At 40.6% G+C, this 12,000-nt stretch overlaps 1 protein-coding gene across 12 annotated transcripts in view; it reads right to left on the bottom strand.

Moving 5' to 3' along the window:
* TFDP1 (transcription factor Dp-1) overlaps window positions 1–12,000 on the bottom strand; it is a 57,715-nt gene that overhangs the window by 45,200 nt on the left and 515 nt on the right. For 3 of the 12 annotated variants that reach the window (XM_075091548.1, XM_075091635.1, XM_075091593.1), the window contains exon 2: window positions 10,759–10,843. In XM_075091548.1, coding sequence (XP_074947649.1) covers window positions 10,759–10,770 — 12 coding nt within the window. In that variant the 5' untranslated portion in view covers window positions 10,771–10,843. Of the gene's footprint in view, window positions 1–10,758; window positions 10,844–11,099; window positions 11,404–11,707; window positions 11,883–12,000 lie in introns of those variants that run through there. The other 9 variants (XM_075091643.1, XM_075091623.1, XM_075091613.1 and 6 more) reach the window with 9 other exon arrangements.

Genomic DNA, 12,000 nt, shown 5'->3' with positions numbered 1-12,000 from the left:
GTTCATGTCAGTTACAGTGATAATGTTTTAAGCTGCCATATTCAGCAAATTCAAGTATTAAATGCAAATCTCTATTTCAGTAAATAGCAAATTCAGCAATTCAGTAATCAATTACTTATTGGTCCCTTCCTATTTCTATTTTTTTAAAAACTAGAATGGTCTCCAATATAATAATCCCTATTAATTCATTTTAGCCTTAAGTATTCAACCAACTACCATATCGTAATATCAACTAATCTCATAAGCTTCAAGTTTTCTTCTACATAATTAGAACAAACAGTGAAAAGTATCACCCAAAACAATATGCAGCCCCAAAACCCACAATCTAACCTAGCATCACAAAGAGTCAGGTTAGTGCTACATGCCCCAGGCTATGCTTTTGTGTGCCTGAAATTACGCAAGTCACTGACAAACTGAAGAACATTTGGGAAATACACTGCATTTAATCAATAAGAGATTACAAATTGGGAAAAATCAGAGAATAGCAATCACTGAACAACAAGAAGAATCCCCTCAGGAGCCATGACAGTGACAAAGAGTATAGCAGTTACAGTTCCATTGCCTTTCCACACCAGTGTCTTACTAAAGGTTCAGCTCTAGCAGTTAAAACAGCTGGTAAATATTCAACTCATTCATAAGAGTATGCCTACGAGAGACTCCAAGAAAACTATCTGGAAAGAGTACTACCAAATCCCACAGCAAACAGCAACCCCAGCTGCTATTATTCATAATGAAAACCGATCCCTAGTGAAAATCCCATTACTCCAGCCTTAGCATGCTCTTCACACTTCTGGATGCACTATTTAATTCCAAGGTTATAAAAATTTATCACTAGTTTTGAGCCGCCTCAGTCTCAGATACAAGCTTTTGGCGAGAGAAAATTGAACAGGAGAACTTTCATTCCATAGGAAATTCTGGTGTCTCTGTTCTAAAATGGAAATACTAGGCAAAAAAATCTCTTAGAAAATGTCAAAGAAATTCCCACTATTTTTCAAGCCAGGTTATATTTGACAAGAGTCCAGGATTACTCCTCCATAACCTATCTAGCATAGTGCAGTGCCCAAAAGAAAGAAAGAGAATACAGGAAAATAACTATAACTCCCATTAAGTATATCATAGTCACAGATTCACAAGGAACAAAACAAAACCAAAACAAACAAAAAACCACACACATACACACAAAAAAACAACCAACAAAAAAAACACACCATGAAGACACATCTGATTTTCCCCAAGGGAAAAGTAGCCTTCTGCAAAGGAGGGTTTAGACATTAAGGAAATTCTATTTTCTGATGGGAAAATACACATAGTTTTCAGGCCTTATCAAGCTACTTGTCACCAGGTATTTTGATTTTTATTTTTTTCACCTGATAATGTAATTTTTTTATATTCCACATCTTATCATCTCATGATTCTCAATTTCAAGATGCATTATTTCATTTGATGATAATGCTTGAAATAGTATCATGCTCTTAATATGCAATCTGGAAGCTTATTAAGTGTGTGCAACTTCACAATTTAGCATTGCTTTCCTCTTCAAGAGACATGTTGGCTAGGTATACTTCTCTATGGCTATGTGAAGAAACTCCTAGTATCCCGAACAGGCAACAGATACAGATATGCCCTTTATCCTTTTCACATTACAAGAAAATCAACAATCATTTTTTAAAATAGCTTTTGACGCTCAACATAGCATCTAATCTGTAATAACTTAAGATCTCCTTTCCACAGATCAGAGGAAGAAGGAAAAGACCACTGGGTTAATTTGTAAATCTGGATTTTAACCATGAAAGCTATGCTGGAGTGGAGATCCCAACCATCACCTAGGCTTTGTCTCATCACATCATTCAGAACTCCTAAGGAAAAGAAATCAACTGATGGGCTAAACATACAAAAAATTCAGCTGAAGTTAGCTTTGGCCTGCTATGAGATCATCAACAGTCATCAAGACTGGGAAGTCTATTTTTGTTTTGTTTACAAGTAAAAGCTGAAAGAGATTACACGTGCCCTCAGCCTTAAAGTCAGTAAATTGGGAAATAACTTTTTGTTGGGACTAAAGTTAATCTGAAGCAAAATTTGCTAAAAATGCAGAGAATTTCACCTATTAAAAAAAATCCCTTAGAGCAGACAATCATAGAATAATTTAGTATCTTACCAACAAGCTAACATTTGTGGTCTCTGAAGTTATGCACTAGAAAATCAACACCCGTACGACAGAAGTATCATTTCTTCCACAGCTTTCCAGACTTGCAACTCTATTTCTTAATGAAAATTAGCATAAAATGATTCACTAAACAGAAAAGATTCAAGCTGAATTTGGACTGAAGGACAAGTAACCTAAAACAGCATGACCAAGAATTTTGACTAAAATAAGACTGAACAAGCATACGTGCTATAGAAATACCTCTTCTATCTTGCTTCTAGGTAATGAGCCCATTTTAAGTATACTCCCTGAAAAGGAGCTCAAAGAAGAGAAAAAGGGTAGACATAAATGGCAACAGAGGTATTTGACAAAAGGTATTTCTCAGAATAGAAATTTTCAGTTGCTAACAGCAGATTAAGCCCACTAGATTGAGGCACGGAACGAGGTTTGACAACAGAACATGGGATGTGGGTGCCAAATATAGAACAATGGTTAAAGAATGGGAGTCAGAATGGGACAGACAGAAAGCAAGACAATTTTGCGACTGGCTGGGAGAGAAACAAAGTGAGCTAGAAAATGAGATGGAAGATGGCAGGTAAGAGTTGAGGTAGAGAAACTGAGAGTCACTGAAAAAGCATAGGCAACAGAACTGCTGAGAATCCAGACGAGAGCTTTAATAGAACAAGGAGATCAGATCCTCTGAAAAGGGAGGAACATGGGAACTGGGAAGACAAATACAATCTATTCTAAACTATGATTGAAAGGGTAAATAAGCTGGGACTCAGACTGAGAACTTCAAAATAAATCAGGAAAGTGGCAGTAAAGACAGAGCCAGAAGAAGAAGAAATTGGGAAAGAAAATGATTCCTGTTAGAGTACATTTTCTCCCAGAGCTTGTCAAAGGCATCAGGAGGATGCCTCTGCTGTCTACAGGCATTTGCAAAGCCTACTGGCAAACAACCACACATCTTGTGCAAACTGCACCTAACTTGATCCATACCAAATGACAATCCCTAATCATTTTACTGCTTAAGAGTAGACAATAAATGTAAAGGCCGTATGCCATACAATTTTACTATGTGCCACTTCACTGACAATGTAGGGCTTGTTTGGTTTGTCTTATTTTAATATCAGGAAGCAACAAACACACACAACGGAAAACTAGCACAGCTACCAAGTGGAGAAAAGCTTATAATCAGAAATAATGCTACTTAAACAACATTAATTCTTCTTTCACCCCAACTGTACACAAATGTAATTTGTAACAAGATGAAAATACACTATTTTTCCTATTGAATTCTCATCTCATTCAGGGACCAGAGCAAACACGCCCTGGGAATGAATCATCATGTAACTGCAGGAGACTATTTTTATGGGACATCCAATTCATTTTTTTGCAAAAGTTAGAAGGCAATTAAGATATGAAGTAGAGGATCGCAGGAAAGTTCTTAACTTTAAAGCATTTGAATTTCATTTCACAAATTAAGTCAGTGAGAACAATTCCTTACTGTACAAGTAATCTAAAAGAACTTTTAAGTCAGGCTATAGGAGTCTGATCCTACAAAATTCTCATTTTATTTACTGTGTCTCAGTAGCTGCCTTCTGAAACAGAGATCACACCACATCCTCAGTTGATGGCAGCATCTTCAAGATTAATGTGTTCATCAACCACTCAGCAATGAGCTATACCACAGAAATGAGCTTTCCAAAAAGTAAACTGAATTACTAGCACGTTCACTAGCAGGGCATTGTCAAAGCACTAGATATTAAAGATCTGGATCACGCAGAATTGTGAAGATAAAGCTAAATACGGGTTTAGTAGCTCAGTTAAGAATTGTCAATCTTTGGTCTGCATAGAGGTTCCACTAATACTGCACATACATCAGACACTGAGTATATACAGAATGACACCTGAGGTCTCCTCATTGCTGAATATGCCAAGACCATTAGCTTTCTTGCCTGTTTTTTTTCTAAACAGAGCAACACACCTATAATTCAGCAAAAATTAAGTCTTAGAATCATAGACGAAGAATTTTGAAGGTGAGTCAAATAGCAGTCCGGTCTAAGCAGCCGCACAGATCAAAAATACCACAAGAGTTAAAATAATTTTACTGGGTTGTTTCTTTTGATAATTCAATTGCCCAAATGATACAATCCTTGCAAAATTTAAAGCTGACACCCTCAAAATTAACTGTGAAGCTGTAAGAATGAAGGAAAATTGAATATGAGATTCATAGGGTGAATAGAACCGAAGCACTGGTTTGCCACTTCTACTACACAAACTAATCAGAAAATAAAATCATCATTTGTGTCCCCCTGGACTAAACACAGTCCATATGCCCATACAGACATATGCAGAGAGGTACCAGCAGCAGCCACTTCCACAACTAGATCCTGGTGCTGTTCTAGATTTGACCTAAATAGACCTGTGTTTTTCCAGCCAAATCAAATCTTTAGAGCAGTTTGTCCAACTGTATCTGCACCACAGCAGAAATAAACAAGCAATGTTAAACAGGACTCATTCCAAAACCATTTGCCTCACCAACCTCCTTATCAGTCTACTGTAAGGCTCCAGCAGCCCACAGCATAATTTTCAAGCAAGTCTGTATAACCATTGATGCAATACTGGGACACTCAGCATAATGTAACACAACCCAAGACAAGTAGCTGGCAGTGTTTTTGGGGATATGGACCACTGTCAACCTTTAAAATCAAGTTGTCCGCTATCTGTCTGAGAACCACTTCAACACAGAGAATGTTTAGCAAACATTGGCCAATTTTTCCTCCCACTTCTAATTAGCCACAATAAATCTCCATTAAGTGATATCCAGGCAAGCAAATACAAACACTAAAATAAGTGATCCCTAGTGTAACTTTTAAAAGCTGCATTTTTGTTTAGCATGTTAAGTTGTCAGCACACTGTATTTACTCAGTAATACTACAAATATATATCTATATAAAGCCACTACCATTAACTGACACATAAAATTAATAGAGAAGTTAAACACTTAAAGGCTACAGAAAAATGCTTTATTTAGACAAATAAATTGGCAACGTGACAGGCAAATTCTGAGTTCCTATTTTCTGCCTTATAAATACAAACCAACATGGGGGGGGGAGGAAACTCTTATTGTGTATTTGCCATGTAAAAAGGAGGGCTTAAAGATCATTTTCCTTCTGCCCTCTTCTAAAAAGCATATTTTAAAAAATTCTAACAACACTTGAAATCCCAGAGTGAGATGCCTTTTTAGAAGACCTAATTTCATAGTAGTATTTGATCTTCAGTTTGCAAACTTCTGAACACATTAGAACTCAGTAAAGGCAAATAGATACAGATCAAGTACCAAGAAGTTGCTGAACTAAAATTGTATCAAAAAAGGTGCATGAACCACTTGAGATCCACTGAAGACTTAACTTCTCTAGTCTGCCTCACTGAAATTCCCAGTACATAATCAAAAATAAACATAAAAGGAGAAACACATGCTGATATTAAAAAGTCTGAAAAATGTCTTGCAGACTTTTCAATACTTTCTCGACATTGAAAGTGCATCATGTAAAAAAGATCCAAAATACACCTTTTTCCTACTTCCATTAGGCTCTTTTTTTAATCCATCCCAAATGTAACCTTTCAGACCACAAAGACTTGGTCAACAATGATGTAGAAGCACCACGTGAAAGCCATTAACAGGTACAACTTTTGCGGCGTTCCAGCAAAATTGCCATACAGAAGCAGAGATGTACTTCTTTCCCCAAATCTAGCAGACCTATTGACCTATCCAGTAAAGTTGCTGTAAGATATTAGTTCCCTGTGGGATTTTTTTTCAAATATTCTTTGAGCAAAATATTTATTAAGTAATACTGTGGAATAAATTCATTGGTTTAAACTACATACCTGAAAGTATTCTGAATACTCAATTAAAATAAAGAATTAACGTTAATCCCTAGATCTCTTGAACAGTAATGTCAGATCAGGTGTTGAACTTTGTGCACGCCGAACTTCTTACATGGTGTCCTCAGATTTACACACCAGTACAAGGCCTCCTTTACAAAGTTACATACATGGGCCATAGCTACTACTCATTGAGATTAATAAAGGCACCATGAAATATTAGAGAGATACAAGTTTTATGAAGAGTCCCTGATAAAATCATTCAAGCAAAAGATGAGAGCAGAATAAAACAATTTTAAAAATGTAAAAATCTAACTTTAGAACCAGTGGTTCCAAAGCCAATGCAACTGTCAGCAACCTATGAACCAGTGAAATGCATGAGCTTTCCAGACAAACAGCTTTCAAGAAAGTTATTTTAGTCTGTGAGAAATTCTGAAGGCTAACAGTGGTGTGTCAGTTTAAGAAGTTTGTGAAACATCAAATTGGTTTTCAACCACATATTCTTCATGAACAGCTATTATTTTTTTAATGACTGGAAACAGTCCACACAATAATGGTGAACAACTGAATCGTAAGCAACTGCTACTATATAGAGTAGTTAATTTATGTATTTAGATATATGTAATTTTTGAGATTAGAAGGCATCTTACTCATTCCTTTTGCCTAGCCCCCTTCTCCTCACTACTCTCTCTATCACCATGCGTTGGACTCTCCCCTCTAATAGACCCGGTTCCTGCAAGTGACTCCTGCTTCCTCTCTTACATTTAACAGTGGGTCTTAAAGAAAAGAGCCACAAGCTTCTCTCACTTTATGGCTGCCCAAGAGGCCGCAGCAGTGCATTTGCAACAGAAGTAACCGAGTGGAGAACCAGGGTCATACCACAAGTTGGGTCTTCCGCTACATTACAGAAATTGTTAATTTAGTGGTGGAAGGTATGTTTACTGTTGATACTAAAAAGGATTTATCGACTTAATTTACAGACAATTCCAATGCATAAGTGAATATAAAAGTGGTCAGCAATTAGCCCTCAGTCTTATACTGGGAATTGGAAGGCAAAAAATTGTCACCAAAATTTCCTTTCTTGATACAGTAATTCCTGCTCCTCCTTTCAATGCTGCACCTTGCCTAGTTTTAAGCATGCCAAGGATGGACAGGTCACCATTTCACTTAGGGAACTGTGATCCCCACCAAACTATTAATCCCATAAATCCAGTGAGCAGCATAAATCAGCTGAGGTGTGTACATTTGGCTCCCCCAGCTCCTGCCTGGAATGTGCCACCTTTGTAAGCAGTGGCAGAGTTTACAGAAGACTCAAAGTCTTAGAGAATGACCTCAATTAACCAATAAGAGGAGTACTGGCTATGCTGGAGTTCCTGGAGATTCTCTGCATGGGATGACTATCTCTGTCTCAGACGAAGAAATTTCTCATATGGTGCAAATGTACATGTCAAACTGTACCCAACCCTACTAACCTCAGCTTAATTTGTCATTCAGCCTCTGACAAACAATAGAATGATCCCACTCCCAAGGCACACACATCCTTGAGGTACAATTGCTGTTCTCTCATCCATGTTTTTTTCATTGTTTCCTTAAATTACACAAAAAGTAAAGTACTTCTAGTAACTAGGAATTCTAAACTGAATGCAATATTCCATGACCAATCTGCCTGATTCTGTTAGAACTGCCTCTCAACTCCACAGAATGCTCACTTACATAAAACCAAAACCAGCAATGCTCATTATTGTTGCCAGATCATGCTGGAAGATGAGCTTCCTCCTTTCTTCCCCTTTATACTTATTGCATTCCAGATCCCATACTCTTTATATAATAGTTTAAAGGAAAAAAAAATTGATATACCCACAGATATTCCAACCTTCACAAGCTCGCATTTCTCTTTTTCCATTATTATTTTTCAGCCTACCCAGCTATAACCTTACTTGTGATTATGCTCTTAAACTCCACCTGCAGGCTCTTAATTAAGGTGCTACATTTGAATTCATCTTCCCCGCCCCCCCCATAGCTTCCTGACCACTGCTGAGGAAATGAAAGTATTTTGTAAAAAAATCAATACTTTGTTGCTTATTTTCTCTATTGTACACTCTGAAAAACATTACAGGGATATATTTCGAAGCGGTTCTTAACAGAATTTAGGCTTGGGTCAAAGAGCTCATATGCATTATCTTGCCAGCTTACCTGATCAGTACTTTTGTAATTTTTTAATACTTTATAAAAAACATTTAATTGGGTCAGCTGGTATTCTCCATCATGCTCCCCATTTGTTCAACTATCCAGCAAAGTCTCAGTCTGGAAACTTTTACAAGTATTTGACTTTTCAAACAGGCCTTTTCAAATTATAGTTTTTATAAAGAAGTATCAGAAGAAGAGCTGGAAGTGAGCAACAGAAGGAAAAGTGCTCTCCTGCAGCAGGTGGGAGGAGGGGTTAAGTAGGAGCACGTTATCTTGTGGCGCCCTGGCTCCACACCTTCCTCTTCTGCAGGGCTGCCTGCCTGCTTTACTGTCACCAGAACAAGCGCTGGCCCCAGCAGCACAGAGGAAGAGCAGGACATACATTGAGTCCGTGTTCCCAGGCTACAGCACACTGAAGCACATTTGGCCATGTAAATGCCACCTGGAGCCCAGGCTTGGCATTGGAGCAGCAGAGCCCTTACCACTGTTTAGTCATTTCAGGTCTGCTCAGAAAAAGGGAAGGAAGGGGTGGGGGCATTCATCAACTATGCCATCTTCTTCACCACTACCTCTCACAGTCAGTTAGTGCACTTGATAGGTGACAAGGCAGAACCACAGGCCATTAATCACAGCAATATTTCCATGTCAGAATGTTTAAATTTACAGCGGTGCAGGTCTTCATAGATTCAGGGCCCAGAAATTTAGTTATACTATCTCTATCATGATTAATTCCATTATTTCACTAGGAAACTTGGATTTGGGACAAAAAAATGTGGGAATAATTCTATTCCCTTCTGAAAATCAAAAAGTGTCATACCAATTAGCATCTCTATTGTCTAGCACTAAATCAAACCTAATAGGGCCCATAATCAGACCCGGAAATTTAAAATTTCTCAGAATTCACTACACATTTTAGACATCATGTAATGGTGGGTATGTAATAGTCTGCAAAAAGGTAAGCAGTTCATCTTTCTTCCCTGAGGCAGGATTAAGTATGTGTAGAGGTTTTTAAGAACAGGTTAGACAATCCTTCAGTTAAGATTTGTACCTTTTCTAGCTATCCTGTTCTGGTGTTCAAGCACACTTAAAATTTTACCTAAAACCTGACCTAGATTTTAATTTTTCCAAATTCAGCTTATTAATTATTGTAATAAAGATAGTGAAAACAATTTCTTTTCTGATCTGTAGCATCTTCTTCAATTTCTGAAGTTTGTTATCATGTATGTTATTCCCCTCCTTAACTACCCTGTTTCCTATAATAAGCTAGATCTTCCAAAAATGAGGTCGGTTCTTAAATGTTTTACTCTCATTCTGCTCCCCTAGACTTTCTAGGATATTCATCTGTATTTCCAGGTGCTAGCCCTTCTTCACTTACTGGGATCACATTCCCAAAAGCTAATATTAAACAAGTGTACTTTAGTACCTCGATTACTTAGAGCTGTTTCATCACCTAGTCTAACATTCCTCTTTCATTTTCTTCCCGCTTATACGGCCTTTCATTCCCTGAACTCTGCTATCTGTAACGCACTTGGCCACCCTTATCTCTTCCAGGCAAGCTTTGAGTGACTACGTATTTCTGGTTGCTTCTCTGCATGTTAAGATATTTTTTCAGTTGCTTCTGAACTTGTAAAATTCTCTACAAGATTAATTTGTTAAACCAATCACTATTTCATGGAAATTCTCGCTATTTGAAAGCTACAACAGTCCACATTATATTCTAACCTGCCACTTAAGAATTTGAACTGTATCACTCTTCCTTAGCTTGTATGCTGTTGTTTTTTGTTTTTTGTTTTTTTTGAAGAGGAGATATATTCTAACTTGAATATGGAATAGTATCTTGTCTTTTCAAGAAGGGAATGTGAAAGCCCAATTATATTAGGTATCAATGATGAATTACATCTTAAATGCAGAACCTGTTAAAATTTTTTTTTTTAAGTACTGGAAGAGTAAACATGGTTCAAGAGGTAGGCCAGAGTCAAAGCCACTAACCTTAATGTCAATGGTAATGGAAGTCTACGATGAAAGTCCCCCAAGCCTGTTTTTACAGACACTAACTATCATCTTGTGGATGCTAGAGACAAAACAATGAACACATATGGAGATGGAATCATCTTCGCTCCCTTGAATACATGTTGCCTCCTTGAACACAAGAAAGGCAACGCCAACTGACAACAGTAGTCAATGATAACCCCAGCATCCAAACAGTATTTGCTGAGGTTTTTTTAAATCCAATATCAAAACCAAGTTGTTTCAGTGTTCAATGTGAACAGCCGTAATGCCAATGGCCCAAGTGCTTTTATGAGCATATTCTTAAAGATTAATTACTCTGGAAAAAATGTCTGCAGATCTGAAGCCGTTTTATGTTGTTACATCTACAGGAAAACATAGCCGAGGCTTGATGCACAACACGGATAAAGTAAGTTTCATATATTTGTTAATGCCAGCTATTATAAAGCATGACCTGGTTTGCTTTTGTTAACAAACCCAAAAATATTCTATGAGCTATGCTTCCACATACGATGTGCTACAAATATACTTACATCTTTTGCCATGTTACCAAAGACTAGAAACCAGTCCTCTTAAAATCTTGACGGCTGCAGGACACAGAGACAATGATGCTATTTTCTAGAAAGCAAGTAAAGGCAACATCAGCTATAAAAATGAAATGAGGGAAAGTTTTTACAACCGCAATTACTGACTACCACCAAATACAATTTAGCTTTTAAAAAACGGTATTTATAGAGGAAAAAGTTTTCTGTCATCACCAATTCATCCCCTAAGGCCCCCCCGCCCCCACCCCACGTGTGGGGAATACCCCCTTTCCGACAGCGGGGGTGAGCTCTTCCCTGGCAGGAGCGCCCTTCCTCCCCCCAGCACGTACCCGATCCCAGCAGGGCAGCAGGCAACCCACGCTGGGCCGGTCCCTGTCCAGCTGCGCCCCTTGCAACACCGCAGAGCAGGGCGCGGGCAGAAGCGGCAGGGGAAAAGATCACTCCCTCGACCGCCTCCCCACCCCCATTTCCAGCAGCAGGCACAAGTAGGCCTCAGGGGCCAGCTTCCACCCCCACCCCCGGGGCCTTGCACCCCCCCTTTTCCTCCTCCTCCTCCTCGCAGGCGGACGGGCCGCGGCTGCACCAAGAGGCAGAGCCTGGCAGTCGCCGCCGCGCCTCGGGCACCCAGCGCCCGCCCGCCTCCCCACTCCGCGCCCCCCGACCAGGGCCTCACCGCCCGGGCAGAGCCCTGAGCCCCGCGCCGCCTCCCCTCGGCAGCGAGGGGCCGCGCTAATCGCCTCAGAGACGGCGACGGGGGCACGGGGAAGGGGGGACGCGCCCGCGCGCCAGGAGGCACGGGGGGGGGGGGAAGGGACGCCGGTCCCCAGCCTCCGCGCCCCGCCGGCGGTAGCACACCCACCCCCCCGCCAAATCCTCCCCCATCCCCCCGCTGCTCCCCATCCTCCTCCAGCTGCAGGCCGGCCCGGGCTGCCCGCACCTGAGCGGCCGAAGGCAGAGAGAGCCGGCTCCATCCCCCGCCGCCGCCCCCAGACAGGGACCCGGAGCGCGGAGCGGGAGCACCCCCCGCCCGCCGGCCGCCGCGCTGCTGCGGAGGCGCCCGACTGCACATGTGCGGCGGCGCGCGCGGGCCTGGCCAGCCCGGCGGGAGGGGGCAGGGGAGGAGGGAGGGAAAGAGAGAGGGAGGCGGCGGGAGACCAACGGCCCCAACGGCAGCTCGGGTGGGGAGGGAGGGGAGGGGGCTGGCAGGCACCGCCCCCTCCCCGCGCTGTG

Source organism: Phalacrocorax aristotelis, chromosome 1, assembly GCF_949628215.1.
Source record: "Phalacrocorax aristotelis chromosome 1, bGulAri2.1, whole genome shotgun sequence".
NCBI lineage: Eukaryota > Metazoa > Chordata > Aves > Suliformes > Phalacrocoracidae > Phalacrocorax > Phalacrocorax aristotelis.
This window is presented reverse-complemented; position numbering and strand designations above follow the sequence as displayed.